General features: G+C 35.1%; 1 protein-coding gene across 4 annotated transcripts; it reads left to right on the top strand.

Annotated features, from left to right (window-relative positions):
- Positions 1 to 5,741: 5,741 nt before the first annotated feature.
- On the top strand, positions 5,742 to 19,628 carry LOC107870845 (1-phosphatidylinositol-3-phosphate 5-kinase FAB1B). Of its 4 annotated transcripts, none has more exons than XM_047400947.1 (13): positions 5,742 to 5,812; positions 6,652 to 6,850; positions 6,959 to 7,779; positions 10,941 to 11,672; positions 12,005 to 12,158; positions 12,242 to 12,586; positions 12,793 to 13,614; positions 13,709 to 14,040; positions 14,418 to 14,544; positions 14,630 to 14,797; positions 15,491 to 17,005; positions 17,647 to 17,913; positions 18,938 to 19,628. In XM_047400947.1, the coding sequence occupies exons 3-13, from the start codon at positions 7,184 to 7,186 to the stop codon at positions 19,262 to 19,264; spliced, it is 5,385 nt and encodes a 1,794-aa protein (XP_047256903.1). In that variant the 5' UTR covers positions 5,742 to 5,812; positions 6,652 to 6,850; positions 6,959 to 7,183; the 3' UTR covers positions 19,265 to 19,628. The 4 variants fall into 4 exon arrangements, 2 of the variants coding, with proteins under 2 accessions (XP_047256903.1, XP_047256902.1); XM_047400946.1 differs by having other exon boundaries at positions 5,782 to 6,559; XR_001674473.2 differs by lacking the exons at positions 5,742 to 5,812; positions 18,938 to 19,628 and adding an exon at positions 17,086 to 17,188 and having other exon boundaries at positions 5,839 to 7,779; positions 17,647 to 17,781.
- Positions 19,629 to 21,573: the final 1,945 nt, after the last annotated feature.

Below are 21,573 nucleotides of genomic sequence, written 5' to 3'. Positions count from 1 at the left end.
ACACGACTAGGCCCTGGTTCAGGTAGTGTTATTCGGGAACTTTATGGTTGATTTTATTTGTTGGAAAAACTTTTTTAATGGTGAATTCGAGGTAGTGCTACTTTAAGCTTTGGGTGCGTACTTTTCAAACCTACTTTATAAAAATGTGTTTTTGTTTGTCCGGTTTATTTATTGAAACAAGAGTGTGCTTGACAGAATTAGTGGTCTTCGAGACTAATCACATATACTTCATGTTCAAGAATACTAAAATTCCCTTTATAAACTATTCCGTGATGTGATATGATTGTGTACTATGAGATTAGAGCATTGTGTATGTTTCTTGATTTCATTGGGACATTGTGCATGCTTTTCTTGAGCATTATGTATGCTTTTTTTATTTTGATACGGGACATTACGTATGTTTTTCTGAGTATTTTGTATACGCTGATATATTTGGCATATTATAATATTGCCCAAAATTCACGGTGTTGGTCAATTACTTGAATTGCAATTTATGACAAACATTGGTGTAAGCTGTATTGAGATATATAGTTTCTGATACATGATTGTTGAATCTTGTTGGTCGTCCTGTTATAATATAATTTCTGTGTGTAATAACTTTATGTTCTTGATGTGGTTGCATTTTTTAACAGTTGTCCAAAAAGTATTTAAAGTAGTGAGCCAGAGGTCTTACTGGGTTATATTTAGGGGAAATGACACCCACTAGCCATTTTGAAAATAAATGATCAGCATTTGGCCAATTTGCTACATTATGGCCAGTCAGACAAATTAATACCATTTAATAGCCATTGGACTACTTTGACTCTTTCTTTTATATACAGTTTTTATACCGAATTGATACAACACTTATATCACATATTGATACACTTTTTCAAAACAAATGGAACCTATGCATGTATATACAATTCCTACACCAAATTTATACAACGCTTATACCACATTGATACACTTTTTCAAAAGAGAAGGAACCTACACATGCACATACAATTCTTATACCAAACTGATACAACGCTTATACCACTTTGATATTTTTATTTTTGTAGAAAATGTAGTAGTGAAATAAAAAAATTAGCAAAGATGAATTCCTTTTTCATAAGAAAAATGGACAACCTTTAAAAAAAATGGATTAAAAAAAACTTAAAAGAAAATAGAAAAGGAGACGAAGCCTACAACGAAATGGCTAAAAGTAGGAATTGGTTTAGTAGCTAATTGCAGGAAATTAATTTTGGGTGGCTATTATGGTGAAATTATTTTAGAGTGAAGTGCTATTTTTATTCTTTTCCTTATATTTATATATGACTTACTCCTTACTTGTATCTTTACAGATACTATTGCGGAAGATGAAACTAGTGGATGACGATTCGTGTGTAAGGATTCTATTGCTGAGCGTTAGCATTGCTCGTGGAGACTTTCATTCCAGCTTTAGCTATTTAGCTTATATTTCTTTTCAATGAGAGAAAATTAAACTCATATAACTCTATTTTAGATGCTCAATGGTCTTTGTGTGAATTTGAGCTAGAAAATTAGTTCCCGAATATTTGAATTTATAGTTTGAATATGAACTTTTGTTGAATTATCATTCGCTGTTTATTGATGCATTTGAGTTGCACATACCTTATCTTAGTGCTTATTAACGGGTAAAGTGTAAGGAGGATTGATTCTTTCGATAGGTGGTTTTAGCGAACGTCAGTCACACCTAGGTATTATTTTGGGATGTGACACTATATCACATCACCATACTATATTAATTCGGTATGATTTGACATTTTAATGTTCATTTTCAGTATTTTCAATATGGTAAATTGGTGATCACCGTTTGTCAACTTTGATAATATATACCCGTAAATAGAATATTATGATTTCAACTTTTTCAAAAAAAAAAATCTCAATTGTGTCATACTAGCACATTACACATGTAGAGACATATATTAAAAAGGTACAAACAACTCCTTTTGTTAATCAATTATATTTAAAAAAAAAAAAAGGTATTTCAATACAAATATCATAGTCAAAGTTTCAATATCTCATTATACATTATACTACTATAAGGTTATATATTTGCTAGTATTTTAATATAAATTATTTATGTGATTATATACTTCAATATGATATTTAATATTTCAGTATGTTATTTATAAATATCGAATATAAAAAAATCAAACATATGCCATAATATCAGAATCATGGTATCAAAATTTTTAATTTAATATGGCAATTTGATATATAGAATACCATGCGTACCCCTACTCTAGACACCACATTCAGTTTGGATTTATTTTACTAAAATTTACATATATACACAACTTAAAGTTACCATATTATACTAAATACCAATTTGACAAAGTATTTATACAAACCCCAAAATAGTTACACAAATTTCCCTTTTATATTTTCTCTCTCTCTCTTAAATATTATACATCACAAAATACGCCTACATCTTCCGACTTTTGCTCCATAGTGCATCCATTACCCTACAGTTATTTGCTCCATTTTTGAAATCCACAAATCATGTTATTATACAAGTAACACCCACTTAGAGGTTAATAATTTTCTAACTGTACAATCTTTTAATTAATTATTTTGATTTACTTCATTAAATTTTTGAATTTTTTTTTCAACTTTACCAAATTCAGGGGTTTTTCATTTCTTGTTTTGTTGCATGTTGAAATTTCCGTATTGTTCAATCATATTTAAGTTCATTTTAATTTTTTCGTTCTTTTTCATATAGTATAAGTTGGATCTTTGATTGATTTTATTATTTTGTAGTTCGATTTAACAATACTGTTAAGTCAATATAGTGTCAATTGCTAATGGATTATCCTCCAAGTTTTAGTTTAGGAATTTCTCAGTTTGATTCAAAAGAAAAAGATATTTCCGTCGGATTTGTTCCTGGTAAATTTGATTATAAGGATCTGAATTTCGCAGAGAATCGGTCGAAGCACCGAAACGACCCCGTTACAATGAAGAAGTTAAAGAAAGTTGCCGCTTCTAGAACAAAGAAGGTTGGTTCAAAAGCAACAAGTAAAAAGAAGTTTGATGATTCCGGTCGACCACGTCTTCCTAAGGTACTGATTATGTTCGTACCTTCAATTATCAATGTATAATAATACATTATACATTAGTTTTTTGTTTAATTAATGTATAATGTGTGTTTTCATAATTGTATTTATATAGGTTATACATTGCCAGTTATAAAAATCAAAACAGTTATAAAGTTTATTATTGTATAAGTTGACATTATACATTAAAGAAGATTTTTTTTTAAATGTATAAGCTACCATCATACACGTTTGTCTGTAGTTAAGTATATCTGATATTACATTTGAGATGTATAAGTATATCCGATATTACATTTTTTAAATGAATAAACTACCATCATACATGTCAATGAAAATGCATTTGATGTTGAATATGTTCAAAACATACTCCAGCAAGCATCTGAAAGTTTGTAAGTAAATTACAATTTTTTAATAATGTATAACTATGTTTAGATTAATGTACTTACTGTTACTTTATTTTTATTTTTTTTAAATCAGGGACTGTGGCATCTTTGTGGCTGCTTATGCAGAAATATTAAGTGAAGGGTAGCAAGTGCATTCAATATGCACGCTATGCTTCATTACTGTGGCATTACGGAGTAGAAAAAGCAAATGAAGGATACACGAGTGATAATGGCGATCCTCCTCGGCCAAGGAATAGTGTGCTCCAAGAAATTGATGAAAGTGCAATTGTTACTTTAGAGTAGCATTATTTAATAACAGTCGGAATTGAATCAACTAAATCTTAGTTTTGTAGTTAATGTTAAACGAATTCAAAAATTACTTTCTAGATGTTAATTTACATTTATGGATGTCTTCATCTTATGAGAATATGCTTTCTAGTCATTGAGACTCTACTACAATATTACTAACTGATTCATGGTACTTATTGAATTTCCCTTTCACTTATTTTGTTAATGAATAAAACAACATATTACTAATGAATGTTACATTGTATTTTGAACACATAGTATGTTTCATGTTATATACCTTTGCTTATAAGTGAATCTTACATTGAACTAAAGACTAATACGTTTTAAAAGTATGTATTACATAACAACATACATGTTGTAAAACGTTTATTACTTGTAAAAAAATTACAGAATTTGTTAATACTATGCACATTTATAATGTATGATGCTATATCATACATTGATACGAATATATAATCAAATATTATACATTCGTAAGTCTACTGGAATGACATAGTTTCACTATACATTGCTTTGAATGTATAACAACTTATTATACATTCAAACGTTTACTGAAAAGGCAGACATTTATTATACATTGATTTGACTTTATAAAAACATATTATACATTCGTAAATTTACTAGAATGATACTCTATATAATTTTTTTTTTTTAAAAAATTGAATTCAGTTAAATTTTGTTATTGTATTTCTAACATCATACATTTTAAAAACGTATAATGCTATATCATACATTTATTACACATTAACTATTAATGTACAACGGTTTAATACACCGTGCTTTTCAATAATTACTTACTCCTATAGAGGGTAAGTTACATAATTAATGTGCATTTATAATCATGTTCTAACTTCAAGTTATATGATTACGAACTATGATATAGGAAAAAAGCTTAAAATTTTTATACTAATATAAATCATTGATTAAAGAAATTAACATCTATAATCAATAAAAAAAAAATATACTACTTGCTCCAGCATTTCAAAAAAAAATTAATAAAAATATTTATACAACCAAAACCATTCAAAGCATCCGCATATAGAAAACCTCATTATATTCTTCATGATTCCTTTGGAAAGAAATCGCAAGTCTTGCGGTTGTGATTGACTCGTCCGCATTTATCGAAATTACTATTGCGTCACTTTTGTATGATGTATAAATAATTTCTGACTCCCGAATTCCAGAATGTCGCAACAATACAGGGTTATTCATATTGATTTTACTAGTATTGAAGAACGTATGTAGAAGAAGATTTTAGTAGTTTTAAAGAACGGGTGCAGAAGAAAGTGGTTGTTTTTTGACTTATCAGATCTTGAAGCACGAGAAAAAAAATTATGTATAATTTTTTTTTTTAAAATTCAAATATCAGTTACATGTTCTATCAATGAACGACTTAATGTTGGCTAATTACTGCCTTTAATTAAAGAACTGTAAAATAATTTATTTTCATTGCCTAAAAAATTTATATTGTTTACACTTTATTTTACACTATCTCTTAAATGGACCCAAACAAGATAAATTGGTCTAGAAATAACCCTAAACTATAATCTTCAGAGAGTTTTATTACCAAACTTCTTCTAATAAAATGGGATAATTATCCTGGGAACATGTTAATTTTGTTTATCCGAGAACTTGGGATAATTATCCTGAGAACATGTTAATTTTGTTTATTCAAAAATAAGTTCTATTGGAATAAGTTATAGATCATATATGTAGAATAAATATTTTACAATTAAGTTATATATTGTGATAAATAATCTAAACTTCAACCAAATATAAAATAAAATAATTTACAGTTGTCACGAAATTATTAGACCTTATGCCTTATACCTTCCTAACATAATTCTTCCTCCAATCTATTCACTAGCAAAAGGTGCATCACCTAACCACCTTCCGCATGAGTGGGATCTATTAATCCTACATGGCAAACTACAATTGGATACGTTTTTCTACTATAATTTTTGTCTTCACCTGATGATCCATTTGATTTTGACCCCATAAATTCGATCCTGCAAAAAGTAAATTGCGGCGTCAGAAATTTATTGCATTAAAATTAAAAAGGCACTGTCCTTTTCTTGTTTTTCTGTTTCATTTATATATTCAAAAAAAAAAAAAGAATGTTTTGTTTAGATTCACTAAATATGAAAATGGCTGATCTTTATTTAAGGATAATTTATCAAATTCAATTTATTCCTATTGGATATATTTGATTTCAGGTTTATTATGTATGTATATTGATTGTGGAGAATCAAGAAAACTGTTAAAGTTACAATCTTTTTGCTGTTTGGTGATTTGAATATCTTTCTTTTTTTTTTTTGGTTTCTTTCATAGGGGGTGTTTCTGAATTGATTTTCTTGAAGTGGGGTTTGTTGTGTTTTTGTTTCAGATGCTAGTTGTGATATCTATGGATTTGGAGAATGCTAATTAATTAATCATGAGTTTTGTAAAGCATCAAGAATAGTGGCTTGTTAGGGGTATAATCAGTAAAGAGTTTGTTAATTCTTGAATGTCAGACACTTGTTATGGGCTTTTAAGGTTAAAGTTTCAATCTTTTGATGTTGAGGTGATTCGGATATTGTCTAATGTTTTTTCCTATTGGCGTTAAGAACTTTTTGTACGGGGTGTTTGTGAATTGGTTTTCTTGAAGTGGGGTGGTTGTGTTTTCGATTCAGATGACAGTTTAAAGGGTGCCCATTTTTGATATCTATAAGTTTGTGAAGAGTTTTGTTGATTCTTGAATGGCAGCCACTTGTTAAGGGGCTTTAATCTGTTGGTTGGATCAGAAAGTTTCAAACTTTTTCTGTTGAGGTGATTTGGGTGTACATATTTTTTGGTTTCTTTCCTATTGGGATTTTCTGAATTGATTTTCTTGAAGTGGGGTTGTCATGTTTTTGATTCAGATGACAGTTGAAAGCAATCCCATTTTTGTGCCAGTGGATTTGGAGAATGCTGATTGGTTAACCATGAGGTGTAAAACATCAATAATAGTGGTTCTATGATCAGTGAAGAGTTTGTTGATTCTTGAATGCCAGCCACTTGTTAGGGGGCTTAATGGGACCTCTTTCTTAAGGTTAAAAGTTTCAATCTTTTGCTATTGAGGTGATTTGGATATCTATATTTTTTGGTTCTGAATTGATTTTGTTTAAGTAGGGTTATCGTGTTTTTTGATTTGGATGATAGCTTAAAGAAATCTCATCTTTGTGCCAGAGTTACTTTTGATATCTATGGGTTTGGAGGATACTGATTGGTTAATCATGAGTTGTAAAGCATCAATAATCAGTGAAGAGTTTGTTGATTCTTGAATGCTTAGTTTTGTTGGTTGGATAAGACCTCTTCTTTAAGGTTGATTTGTTCCTGTAATTGTATATATGGAGTTTTGTTACTGAATGAGGAGGTCATAGGAATGAGAGGCAAAGGCCTCTAGTTTGTTTGATGGATGCCTCAAATAGGACATTCTCTGATCTGTTGAAGTTACTGAAGTCATGGATCCCTTGGCGGTCTGAGCCTGATAATGTGTCGAGGGATTTTTGGATGCCCGATCACAGTTGTAGGGTGTGCTATGACTGTGATTCTCAATTCACTTTGTTTAACCGGAGGCATCACTGTCGTCTTTGTGGACGAGTTTTCTGCGCCAAGTGCACGTCCAATTGGATTCCTTCTCCATCCAATGATCCAAGACCACTACGAGAAGAGTGGGAAAAGGTCAGGGTTTGCAATTATTGTTTCAAACAATGGGAGCAAGGTTTAGTTTCTAGTGTTCATCATGGAGCTCAGGTTGCTAATCTTCATGCCAGTTCTTCGCTTTCTACAGCCAGTTTTATCAGCTTCAAGTCTAGTGGAACCGCTGACAGCAGTAGCATTACCTATGTTTCGGTGCCACCTTCTTGTGTACTTAGCCCATGCAAATCGTCTGTAACGGAATCTTCTCTAGACAGACAAAATGTTGCAACAGTTAGAGGGAGCTGTGATCCTGCTGATACAGGAGTTTTGGACCCTTCTCTAAACCAATATGCATTTTCCGCAACAAGGTTCACCCGACATCTTCTATTATCAGTTCAATTTCAACCAGTTAATGAAAAAGAAATCAAACCAACTATTATTATGTCCTTCGTTGTTGCTTGGAAAGTAGCAACATTTATGAGTTCCTTTGTTTTCAAATGTGAATGGAGATTGCCTTAAACACTATGGACATCTCTTAGTTAGTAGTGAAGAAAGCACTTCTGACTATAGTTTCAATAGTATCTTACACATTATGCTTGATTGTATGTTTGAATCCTCTTACGAATTTTTAAAATCAACCAAGTAAACTCATGTGTCTAAGGACATAGCTAGCTCGGTACTCAGGTTCTGCATCATATGTTGCAACAGCATTTTGCTTCTTACATTTCTGCACAACATCAAGTTCTCACCAACAAAATAGCACCTATAGGTATTAGTGTGTGAAGTTGTGATCCACAAACTGACATAGAAGACACACCCTTTTACAGGGTTTAGTCTTTCGAATTGAAGGTACATTGTTTGGGATTAGATTGATTTAATTTTTTCTCTTCTCTGGAATTTCATTTCTTTCTCTACTCATCTCCTTTAGTCAATCATTCTTGACTTTCTCTTCATGATATACCGATGTGGACCATCTGTCAGAGGGTGATCTGGAAAAATCTGCATCTACGTATGCTATATTATTAGTGTCTTCTTTTTGACATATATATTATTAGTGTCTTCTTAGTCCTCATATAGAAGGCTTTGCCCTGGATTGCTTTTGATAATACAGAATAATTCTCTCCCAACTCATATTTAGCCACTTAGCATAGGGGGCTCAATGCCAGACATTGAGCTCCGGAAATCTCTTTTAAATTCCAGGTATTCAGTTATCTTCCTTGCGAACTATCCATAGATAAAGTAGATCATCAGGCAGGCTCTTTCTCAAGCAGCATTTCAGTGACTATCTCAACTCTTGAAGATCCTGCAGAAATAGTCTAACCATACTGATAATGAATGAGATATCCGGTCGTGTAATGTTATGATAGGTCAAATTTTTTAGTTATGTAAAAGAATACAAGTATCTAACCAAAAACTTTAAGGTGATGGGTGGATGAACCCAACACTTTTAGAAACCTATTTGGAAGGTGGACAACTATTAATTCAACACCCTGTTGCACACGTAATACGATTTTTGGATCACACATGAACTTTAAACAAAACTTACAAAACGTTCCCCTTATATGAAGAGACACAAGAGGAGAGAGAAATTCTTTTTATGATGATTAAATTCAATATAAAGGAACTTTTTGTAAAAGAGTTTTTTTATAACTGTGGTGTGGGGACCAACTTGTAAGCACCTTGATTAATCCTCTGGATACTTGCTACCTGCGACCTCCCACCAACAATAGGTATCGAAGAGTCCCCTTAGTGTTTTTGTCTCCATTGGGATTTGAACAGAGACCTCATGGTTCTCCTTCCACATCATTGACCGCTAGGCCACACCTTTGGGTACCTTTTATATAAGAGTTGTTAAACTACTCTTATGAGTATGTTAACTTATTTAAAGGATTATATTTAATGCAAGATATTCTTAATTATATTTAAGTGCTCTACTATGAATCGAAACATATTCTTGATGACAATGAATCTGTACATGTTCTTAACAATTTGAATATCGTTATGTTTTTCAAATGTGCAATTTGTTCCAATAAGCGAAAATCCCTTTCTCTCAAGTAATGCAGCAGAAAGTAAAAGAAATGATGCCGGAAGCAATGGAAGATTATTGATAACTGAAGTTGGCTTCTTGTTTAAGGCCCTTCTGATGTGGGGCCATGTGTGTTTTTTGTTTACAATAGGTCAACCATCTCCCTGCAACCAGATGGAAAGTCAGAAACATGATGCTACTTCGTCTATGCAACTTGCAAGATAATTTGTGCTATACAGCCTAGCTCTGAAATAATATGAGCATCGAATTCAAAAACTTAAGGCAATGGGTGGAGCGGCTTGATAAAATATAAATTGGAGACCCTTGTGCAACTGATGAAGGACAATTGTATTTCTCTGACACCCTCACACATGTGTAACTTCTTGGGTCTACACATGAACTGAATATCTTTTTGGTCTCCTTTTTTCTTTTTGAAGATTGAAGAGAGAGATTAGGCTCAACAAGCAGAAGTGTGTGCCTGGAGCTTAGACGAGAGTAGACTCAACAGGTTAAGGGTTAGCTTACAACAAAGTTTGTGGTATGATAGGCTGAATTGAGAGAGAAGAGGACCCCTAGAGCTACTCCATGGGCTTAGTTGACAGAGCAAAACTTAAGTGATAGAATATGAGGAGAGAAAGTGATAGTGCAAATGGGCTCCACCAAAGTTTGGCTCCGATACTATGTGAAAGAATCTGAGCATCTAACTAACCTTTAAGGCAACGTGTGGAGCACCCTGGGACCCTTACACAGCCAATGAGAGGCTAGGACTATTTTTTTTTATCCGAGCAGGCAAAGTTTTTAGGTTCAAGTCTCACCGCCACCCAATATTTAAAAGAATTTCACATGCTTGGCTCAAGAAAAGGGATTAGGCCCGCAAATGAGGGGATTGTTGAGACATAATATGAGTAAATACAAGTCTTCTCTTTCTAACATTTTAAGCTTTTAGATGAGATGGACGCACGACTTAATACAAGCCAATTCCACTTTCCCCTAATAAATGGGGAATAGTTGTGCGTGCTTTTGGGGGTGGGGGTGGGGTTATGAGTGACTTGACATGATTCATGATGTTGATCCAAGTCGGAAAGAACAACTTTGTTTGCAGATCACATGGCTTCTCCTGTCGTACTACTTTGCCAATTCTTGAACAACATGCAGTATTTTTGGCACCTTTTTCTTGTTGGACCGGTTTTTCTTGTACGTACATAGATAGATACATGCTGGTTGACATATATTTGTATACCTTGGAGCTTGATAATAATGTTGCGAGCATATATATATTTTGAGCCATTACATCTTGAACAGACTTATTTCTGAGAGGAATGTGTATTATCTGCTGTAAGATTTATTTAAAGTACTTTGATTTGTGTATGAAAAGTTTATCCTGAATGATACAATTACTTTGTGAGTTGCTTTACATTCGTAGTTAAATGCTGTTCCCACTACTTGTATTCAAGAACACATTTCAGTATCAGTTAACTGTTTGTTGCTACATTGTGGAACCAGGAGTGATGATGAAGAAGATGAATATGGCATTTACCATTTAGATTCCCAGGACCATTTTCCCCAGGTTAATGGCTACTATGGTCTCCTTCAGTATGATGAGATTAAAAAGGACTATGGATCACATAAAGAGCACCCTGATGGAGAAGCTATTGATAAAAAAAGTGTGAGCAGCTCTTCCTTACACAATAGTTCTGATTCCCAGGTTTCCGAAGAAGTCCAACAGATTGTAAAACATGACATTTCTGATGAATATGAAGTTCCTTCATCCCTAAATGTGGCAGAAGATGTTAATGTGGAACCTGTGGATTTTGAGAATAATGGAGTTCTGTGGCTTCCACCTGAACCAGAAGATGAAGAAGATGAAAAGGAAACACTTATCTATGATGATGATGATGATGAAGGGGATGCTGCAGGAGAGTGGGGATGTTTACGGTCGTCAAGCAGTTTTGGAAGTGGTGAAGATAGAAGTGCGGATAGGTCAAATGGGGAGCAGAAAAAAGTTGTGAAAAATGTGGTTGATGGCCACTTCAGGGCTTTAGTATCCCAGCTTATGCAGGTTGAAGGGCTTGTCATCGATGAGGAAGCTGAAAAAGAGAGTTGGCTGGAGATTATTACATCCCTATCGTGGGAAGCTGCGACACTTCTGAAACCAGACACTAGCAAGGGCGGAGGGATGGACCCTGGGGGATACGTAAAGGTGAAATGTATAGCATCTGGACGTCATAGCGACAGGTAAGCAATTTTTTTTTGTCATATTTGTCGATAATTCTGTTCATCTTATGTGTTGGATCCTGGCCGCTTATGTCACTAGTTAGGATAAGCAGCAACAGAAAACTTTGAAATAGGAAAACAGGAGCTTAGTTGTGCAAGATAACAACTTGTGACATACATATGGGAGTTCTCTGCTGCTTGTGAGTATGTTTTTTGCTTAAGAATAGAAATCATTTTCTTCTTCTTGTGTACCCGCTACCTTCATACGTCCTTATGTTGTAGCATATTTGTTGTGTTCTTGCGTACATCCAATATAGTGTTCCTCTCATATGTAACTTTTTCCCCTTAAATAGTGTGGTAGTGAAAGGAGTTGTCTGCAAGAAAAATGTAGCTCATCGACGAATGGCATCCAAAATAGAGAAGCCTCGCATATTAATCCTTGGAGGGGCTCTTGAATACCAGCGTGTCTCTAACCACTTATCAAGTTTTGATACTTTGTTGCAGCAGGTTTTGATGAATAACCTTGTCTTCCCATATTTGAAGCAGATAGTGTTTGAATCTTGTGCTTATAGATATTTGTTGCTATTCAGGAAATGGATCATCTCAAGATGGCTGTTGCCAAAATTGATGTACACCAACCAGATGTTCTTCTGGTGGAAAAATCCGTATCTCGCTACGCACAAGAGTACCTCCTGGCAAAGGATATATCACTTGTTTTAAATATCAAGAGGAAACTTTTGGAGCGTATAGCCCGCTGCACGGGTAGTCAAATAGTACCATCAATAGATCATTTCTCACCTAAAAAATTGGGATACTGTGACATGTTCCATGTTGAAAAGTTTTTTGAAGAGCATGGTACAGCTGGACAGAGTGGAAAGAAGCTGATGAAAACTCTAATGTACTTTGAAGGCTGTCCAAAGCCACTGGGATGCACTGTAAGTCTATTATCAATTACTACAACTACAGTAAGATAATTATTGTCTTGCTATGCTCTAAATAGACAATTGACAACCTGCAAATTGGTGGTTTCTGACTCTTATCATGGCCAAGTTGCTCTTACGAAATCATATGCTTACATATTGCAGATTCAGTCATAGACTTCTAAATTATTTTTGGCCTCTCACGATATTTGTTGTCACAGGTATTACTCCGTGGTGCAAATGGGGATGAGTTGAAGAAAGTAAAGCGTGTCTTTCAATATTCAATTTTTGCAGCTTATCATTTGGCTCTGGAAACTTCTTTTCTTGCTGATGAGGGAGCATCTCTACCTGAACTTCCTCTGAATGCTCCAATAACTGTAGCACTTCCTGGAAAATCATCAACTATTGGCAGGTCAATCTCAACAATACCTGGTTTTACCGCTCCCTACACTGAGAAAACTCAATCACCACCATGTGGTGGTGCACCACAGAGATCAAATAGTATTCCCACAACGGACCTGGTCGAGACTGCGAATCTTTGTGCTCAGAAATTGGGTTTGACTGAGTTCCCTACTGCTGCAAGCACTGAGACTTCCTTAACCAGTTCCTCCCTTACTGGTACATCTGTGGACAAAGGTATTCTGCATACGACAGAGTCTTTCGGATTAAAGCCATCAGTAACCAACAATGTCCATGATGCCCAAGGCTACCATTTCTTGTCTACTGCTTTTGCGCCTTCAGACAAAGTTGAACAAGGCTGTTTGTCACAGAATGCACAAAATTGCAGGATGGATGTGTACCAAAGTGGCCCCAATCCAACGATTTTGCAACTAGACGGAAAAAATGTTCAAGATGAACCAGCTTCTTCGAAGGAAGAGTTCCCTCCGTCCCCATCTGACCATCAAAGCATTTTAGTTTCCTTATCATCCCGGTGCATTTGGAAGGGTACTGTCTGTGAAAGGTCTCATCTCTTTCGGATAAAATACTATGGGAACTTTGATAAGCCATTGGGTCGATTTCTACGAGACAATTTGTTTGATCAAGTAAATCTCTCCCCTTTCCTTTCCATGTTTGCCTGAAAAATTAAGAAAATATTAAGAGACTGAAAGATCTTTTATTTTTCCTTTTCTTCTGCAGGGTTATAGATGTAGTTCATGTGAGAAGCCTTCAGAAGCACATGTTCAATGTTATACTCATCGTCAAGGCACTTTAACTATTTCTGTTAAGAAGCTGCCAGAGTTTCTTTTGCCCGGTGAAAGGGAAGGAAAAATATGGATGTGGCATAGGTGTCTGAGATGTCCACGGATTAAGGGATTTCCTCCAGCAACTCAAAGAGTAGTGATGTCTGATGCTGCTTGGGGTTTATCCTTTGGGAAGTTCCTCGAACTTAGTTTTTCAAACCATGCAGCAGCTAGCAGAGTGGCTAGCTGCGGGCATTCGTTACATAGAGACTGTCTTCGGTTTTATGGGTATGCGCTTCTTCTGTTTGTTGCCTGCAGTGATATAAATCTAAGAGCATTTCAAATGTTTGTTCTCTTTGTTTTTCATGCTTAATTTTTAAATCTGGCGGCATGATTAGCTGGTATAATGTTCTGCTCAATTAGCAGTACTTCTTTTGGATTTTCGATTGATTATATTGCTTCCTTCTTTGCAATTTGTTTTTTTCTAGTGCTGGCTTGCAATTTAATTTGCCAATGTATGAAAAGTATCTACATAAAAGTTCTATGGGGTCCAAGTTTGAAACTATGATCCCCTTTTATTTTCAAGTGTCTTTTGCAAAGCTGTACCATCAATTTGGGTATTATTTTTATCTTTTGCAATGTTAATAAGTTTGTGAATTGTGCAGTTTCGGTAAAATGGTTGCTTGCTTTCGCTATGCGTCAATTGATGTTCACTCAGTGTGCCTTCCTCCTGCAAAGCTGGATTTCAACTATGAGAAAAATCAGGACTGGATACAACAAGAAGTGAACGAGGTGTGCATAATGTGATTCAGATTTTTGAGTGGTATATGGCATCTGATCTCACCGAGCACTTGTTTTCATGGCATAATTTAAGCAGGTTGTTAGCCGAGCTGAACGTTTATTTTCTGAGGTCCTGAATGCAATTCATCTTTTGGTGGAGAAAAAATCTGGTGGTCAATTTAACGGCAGCGCCAAAGCACCTGAAGCAAGAGGTCAAATTGCTGTTTTGGAAGGAATGTTGCAGAAGGAGAAGGAAGAATTTGAAGTAAAGTCTTCACTTCTAAATATTAAATTGTCTCTAGATTCTGCAAACTCTGAGAGATATGTGTCTTTAATACGAAATGCAGAGGATACTGAGAATGTGAATTGATTAAGATGAATTTAAACCTACCAGGATTCAGTATTCTGTTAATGTGTTTCATAAGTCAGTTGAGGTCAATGACCTCTGAATCACTCCATATCACGGTTCTGCTTATATTACTAAGCACTTTCTCTCCTTCTCTCCACACCTATGTTTTTGTGTGTTGTTTGGTGTTCGTGGCAGTAATTGTGAAGTATGAGTCTTTACTTGTTCTCTTTCTCTCTAGGTATCTGTAATCTATGTACAAGTAGGTCTCATTATGATTCCATATTTCTTCTTTTATCACCTTGTGCTTGGGAGTCGGAAAATGGTGGAATTATCTTCTGCTGCCCGTGTTACAGATTCAATTGACATCTTTTTTGATGCAACAGAACTTTACTTGCTTGCTATCATTATTAACCTTTTCTTTATCCCCCAAAAATCATTATTAACATTTTGCATTAATGTTTAAGTGTATCATGATTCTAACATTATGTAAACTAATTGAGTAGAATTCTCGTTTGTCTCACGTTATGTTAGGGATTTAAAGCCGATGTTTTGTAAAATGAGTGCTAATTTTCTTTTTTATGGGTTTTCCTGGGTATTGTGTATTAGCAGGAATCTCTCCAGAAAATTCTGAACAAGGAGGCGAAAATGGTGCAGCCTGTCGTTGACATTTTCGAGATTAATCGGTTGCGAAGGCAGCTTATTTTCCAATCTTATATGTGGGATCACCGTCTCGTATATGCAGCCAGCTCAGAATGCGAGGCTCAGTGCCTCAGTGAAGAGAAACCCCTGGCTGGTAATGATAAGTTCACTGGTCCAGATAATCCTGCCAGGCTGAGTGACTGTTTGGATGTCAGTGATTCTGTTTCTATAACTCCAGTACTTGGTGAAAAATCTAATGATGGAGTAAATGGTATTCACACAATTCATCAAGGATATGAGGTTCCCTTTGATTCTAGTTGTTCAGTCGAGAAACCATCAGGTCTTCCTGTTGGAACAGAAAGCTTCTGTGGATTGAACTCTGCAACATCAAATACAGAGGGGTCTAGAGCCCTTTCTGACAGTCAGTCCGCAGACATGGATAGTTTGTCAGACACGTTTGAGGCAGTTTGGACTGGTGAAACTACTTCCAGTGCTGGAATGCTGAAAGATGGTACTTGCAGATCTTCTGAACCACCTATAGCAGACTTTTCAACAACTAGATTAGCAGAAAAAGTAGATGTTGAAGACCCTGTGGAGGAACATAACGGAACTAAGGGGTCTGGTTTTCCTCCCTCATTATCCTCTAAGGGCTCTGGAAATGTGGAAGACGCTGGGGGATGGTTAAGTATGTCTTTTATTAGCTTCTACTGGTCACTGAACAAAAACTTTTTACCGAGTGCCCAGAAGTTGAATACGCTTGGCGAGTACAGCCCTGTCTACATTTCATCATTTAGAGAGTCAGAGGCACAAGGTGGAGCCAGGTTGCTCCTACCTGTTGGGGTTAATGATACCATTATACCAGTGTATGATGACGAGCCCACAAGTATTATATCTTATGCACTAGTTTCACCCGATTATCTTGCACAACTATCTGATGAACTAGAGAAGCCAAAGGATGCTAGTTTTGACTCTAACCTTCCACTGCAGTCCCAAGAATCTGGAAGTCTGCAGTCCCTTCAATCTATGGATGAAATGGTATTAGAATCCTGCAAAAGTATTGGATCTACAGATGACAGTATCTTGTCCTCATCCAGTAGTCATAGCTCTTCGGTTTTGGATCCGCTCTCATACACGAAGACAATGCATGCCAGAGTCTCCTTTTCTGATGATGGCTCGCTTGGGAAAGTGAAGTACACAGTGACTTGTTATTATGCAAAGCGCTTTGAAGCTTTGAGGAGGACATGCTGCCCATCTGAGATGGATTTCATAAGATCTCTTAGCCGCTGTAAGAAGTGGGGAGCCCAAGGAGGCAAGAGCAATGTTTTCTTTGCTAAAACCTTGGATGATCGATTCATTATCAAACAAGTGACTAAGACAGAGCTGGAATCTTTTATAAAGTTTGCTCCCGCATATTTCAAGTATCTTTCAGAATCAATAAGCTCAAGGAGTCCTACTTGCCTGGCAAAAATTCTGGGAATCTATCAGGTATTTTTATAACCATTCTCGAGCACTCCAGCTTCTCGAATTTTGTAATTAAGCCTTATAGGGTTATTCGTGTTACCAAGTGATCGATAGTCGTAGAGGGGAAGATACCTGCAACAGCAGAATGGTGATCTGTTGTGAATCTAGTATTTCTCAAGGGGCAAAGACGACTATCGCATTTGGAAGGTGCGCTTCATAATTTATAAACGGTATTGGTTTAACTTGACAAATTTGAGCTACAACTTGAGTTCGTAATACATTTTACTTTCACCTGAAGTTTTCGCTAGGATTGGTCTGTAAGGCACAATCCATTTTCATTCGTGTCTTTGGGTAAACGAGATACCTCTTTCCTGGCCCTTTGCCTGTAGAAGGAACATGATGATCTGAATGGTCTGCAAAGTTTTTCAAATCATAATAGTTATGGTTCCATAACCTTGTGGGTTAATTGACCAGAAAACAACGGTTGCATATTCTTTTGACAATCTTTGACGTACAATTAGTGTCTAAAATAAGAAGTTTCGTGATTGTTCCCGGACTCCCTCACAGTTCATATGCTTGGGCATTTTCACAAGACAATTATATCATGAGTTATGATTATGAGTATCTAATTGTTTTGCATAATTATGTCTGTTGTTTATGTGAAGGTGACATCTAAGCATCTTAAAGGAGGGAAGGAATCTAAAATGGATGTGCTAGTTATGGAGAACCTTCTATTTGGGAGGAGCCTAACACGGCTTTATGACCTCAAAGGATCTTCCAGGTCTCGTTACAATCCCGACTCTAGTGGAAGCAATAAGGTCTTGCTGGATCAGAACTTGATCGAGTCTATGCCAACTTCACCTATTTTTGTTGGAAACAAAGCCAAGAGACTTTTGGAACGAGCAGTCTGGAATGACACTGCTTTTCTTGCTGTAAGTTTATGACACTCTGTTCATGTCTTTTATTGTGCCATCAGAACTATGTATTGCATTCAATTGAATCGCTTCTAACCGATGTTATTGTTATATCACTTCCAAATGGAAAGTCCATTTGACACATGGGGCGAGGAAAGAAGAGTGAAGCACCTCCCTAACATGAGGAGCTGGTTGGTGTTTCAGCAATGAACCCGGGGCTTGTTGAGTTTGATCAATTGATACATTTTCAGCAAGTTCAACTAACCTTGCATTTTCAACACGGAATATATACACACACGTATAATCACTAAAATTTCTAAAAATATTAAATTTTGAACACTTAATTTTGAAAGTGTAATGGAGTCAATAGTAAGAACTAAGAACCCATATGATGTTTAATCACTCCTTCATTATGTTGAAAGAGTGTATGAGGATGATTCCTTGAGCTTTCATCAGTGTTATCAAAGGGGCGCTTAAGCCATAGAGCGAGGCTCAAAACATATTAAGCGCGTCGCCTCACTGTCGAGGCATACTTTTACTTGCCAATGACTCTCTTCTGAAGAAGTGACTAACCAGTTGATATTTCACTTTTTCGTAATATTTTCAATTTCCTTGTCCATATATTTCTTATTAATGCTTAAAAGTATGTGTCGTGGACTAAACATAAATATTTGTATTTTCCTCTCTTTGCGCCTTTTTTCATTAAGCCCGTGCTTTTATTTGCGCTTTGCGCTTTAAGCACCAACAGACCTTAGAGCTTTTTTGCGCCATCGCTTTTGATAACACCGGCTTTCATCCCTTTGCACAACGACAACATACCTAGTAGAGTCCTACAAAGTGGGGACCGTCCTTACCCCTACCTCAGAGCTTTCATCCCTTTCCCTCAATAAAAATTCAGGTGTCTTTCCAAACTCAAAACCCTTCATCGTCCTCTTTACATAACAAGCTATTATATTTGTTGCCTAACGCTATAAACTTGTGGGAGTCTATTTTTTAGCAGATATCTTTATGGTATGGACTAATTTAGTAGTTCATCGTGCAGTCAGTTGATGTGATGGATTACTCACTATTGGTTGGTATTGACGAAGAGAAGAATGAACTCGTTCTTGGGATTATTGACTTCATGAGGCAGTATACATGGGACAAGCATCTGGAGACATGGGTTAAGGCCTCTGGCATTCTTGGTGGACCCAAGAACGTGGCTCCGACTGTAATTTCACCTAAGCAATACAAAAAGAGGTTCCGGAAGGCAATGACCACCTATTTCCTGATGGTCCCGGATCAGTGGTCACCTCTTACTATTACTCCAAACAAGTCACAAAATGATTTGAATGGAGAGAAGTCGCAAAGTGGAAAACCTACCGAGTGATTCTGTATATCTGCTTGTATATTTGATCGTATTGCTGGGATTCCCAGTTATACTAGTTTGATGTATCTCTCATTTTTTCGATTCTTTTGATATGCAGCTTCAGGGGTTTCTCCAGTATTGAGGGAACTCAAGATTAGTACTTGTTAGAAGACATTGATGGAGAATTATAGTTCTAGTGAAAAGTTTCTCCTGCATAGTCATAGGTTTACCTTAAAGGAAATTCTTTTGTACATTTTTTTTAATCATGATTTTTTCTTGTGTAGAACACAAGTTGTACATGAATTGCAAAGGATCAATTGCAATTTTTGGCCAATGCATGATTGTGGTATGAATCCTCAATATCATAGATGTTTATTTTGGTTCATAATAATAGCTTAATATTCTGTGCTTGGGGGTCCTTTTTTTTTTTTTCTTTCTCAGCTAGTTAGAGTTATGCATGTGTTATTAATATAGAGATTGGTAACAAGAGAATTTGTGTATTATTTTATGTAGGATTTAGTTATTCCTTCAATAAAATAATGCATAGATTTCCTCTTAACTTACACACGTAGTTACCCTAGTTAGGATAATTTACACAAAATCACAAACTTAAGAGATCCTATTACTCAATTATATTCTTTACCTTTTAAATAATTACTTAAAATTTCAAATTTGATATTTTACTCTTGATATATATATACAAAGCCCCCATCCGAGTTTTACTCCACAATTAATGTATGCTTCTTTTTTCTTTTTCAACAATTTCCTTCCCTAAAATCTCTCCTAAATTATCATCAGCCGAGATAACTTCCTTCTCCATTACTTCAACTTCTTCCAAACTATCAACTTACTTCAACTTCTTCTAAACCGTCAATCTCCTCCAAATCGTCAAGGTTGAGTTATTTTAAAATTTTTCAGTTATTTCAAAGAGGTGAGTTAATAAGTGAATTTTAAGTTAATTTTTAACAACACAGATCAATATTCATATATGCTTTAATTTTCGTTGTATTAATTTGTTTGATCTTTAATGGCTAATGAAGATTCACCCTCATTTAGTTTGGGGATTTCCTAAATCGAAACACAAAAAGTGCTCCTGCCAGTCATCAAGTTGTGGGTTTTACTTCAGGTAACTTTAATTACATGGAGAAGGTTTTCGTGAAAATAGGTCAAAGCATCATAATGAACCAGAAAAAATGAAGAATATTAGAGAAGATTTTGCTGCAATAAATCAAGAATTGGACATGCAAATGAAAGATCGGGAGAAATTAGAGCAAATCCCTAATTTTTCACTGAATCAGGTATTGAATTCGTCAGTGATACATATAGGTGATACATATTTTTTAAAGACGCGCTTGATACATATATAAAATTATTAATTACTCGTTACATTTTCATAGTATAATGGTGATTCATATGAATGATACATTTGTTATCAGTATATGGGTGTAATAGTAATTCATATGAATGATACATTTGTTATATTAATATATGGGTAATACATTTTATTGACACTGTATGAGTGATACATTTGTTGTTTTATTATTGGTGATACATTTTGTTTGACAGTGTAATTGTGATATATTAACGATTAGATTATTGGTGATATATATGTCCTAACCTTTTGTATACTTATTATATTTTTAGATTCATTTATAAATAGGTGATACATTTAACATATGAATCATTATTTAATTTGTGTTATTCTCAATATTTGTTTTTGGTGGAATTTTAGTTTAGTTGTAAAAAATCGACCTGCCCACAACTTAAGGTATGGCAGTGCACATAGCCTCAATGTAGTAGATAGGCTTACAGAAGTTCTGAAAGATAAAGGAATCAGAATCTTTCGAAGCACCTGTGTTGGGTCAACGTAATATATGTTTTGCAGGGATTGTGGATTGTTTGTTGCGGCATATGCTAAATTTTTAAGTGATGGACTTAAAATACCTTCTTCAGAGTTTAATTCCGGACTGCATCGTACCAGATACGCATAATTGTTATGGGATTATGGAGTGAACAAGGCATCTAATGGATAAATTAGTGACAATCAGGATCCGCCTACGCCTAAACGCACCTTCATTCCATCAGAGAATACGAAGCTGATAGATGTCGAGCCGTATTTGTCTAGTAGTTATTGTTTGACAAATTGATAACCATTTGTTATGTTTTAAGTTTTTTGGATATTTCAAGACTACTAGTTTTAAGTTTTAAGTTTTCAGTATTCTTATAGTTACTTTCATGACATTTTCAATTATGAAATGAAGCATTCCTATCATTTTCAATCATATTTATGCTATTTTATTGTTATTATTGTGTTTGTCATTGTCTATTAC

This window comes from Capsicum annuum, chromosome 12 (assembly GCF_002878395.1).
Source record: "Capsicum annuum cultivar UCD-10X-F1 chromosome 12, UCD10Xv1.1, whole genome shotgun sequence".
In the NCBI taxonomy this organism is placed as follows: Eukaryota; Viridiplantae; Streptophyta; class Magnoliopsida; order Solanales; family Solanaceae; genus Capsicum; species Capsicum annuum.
This window is presented reverse-complemented; position numbering and strand designations above follow the sequence as displayed.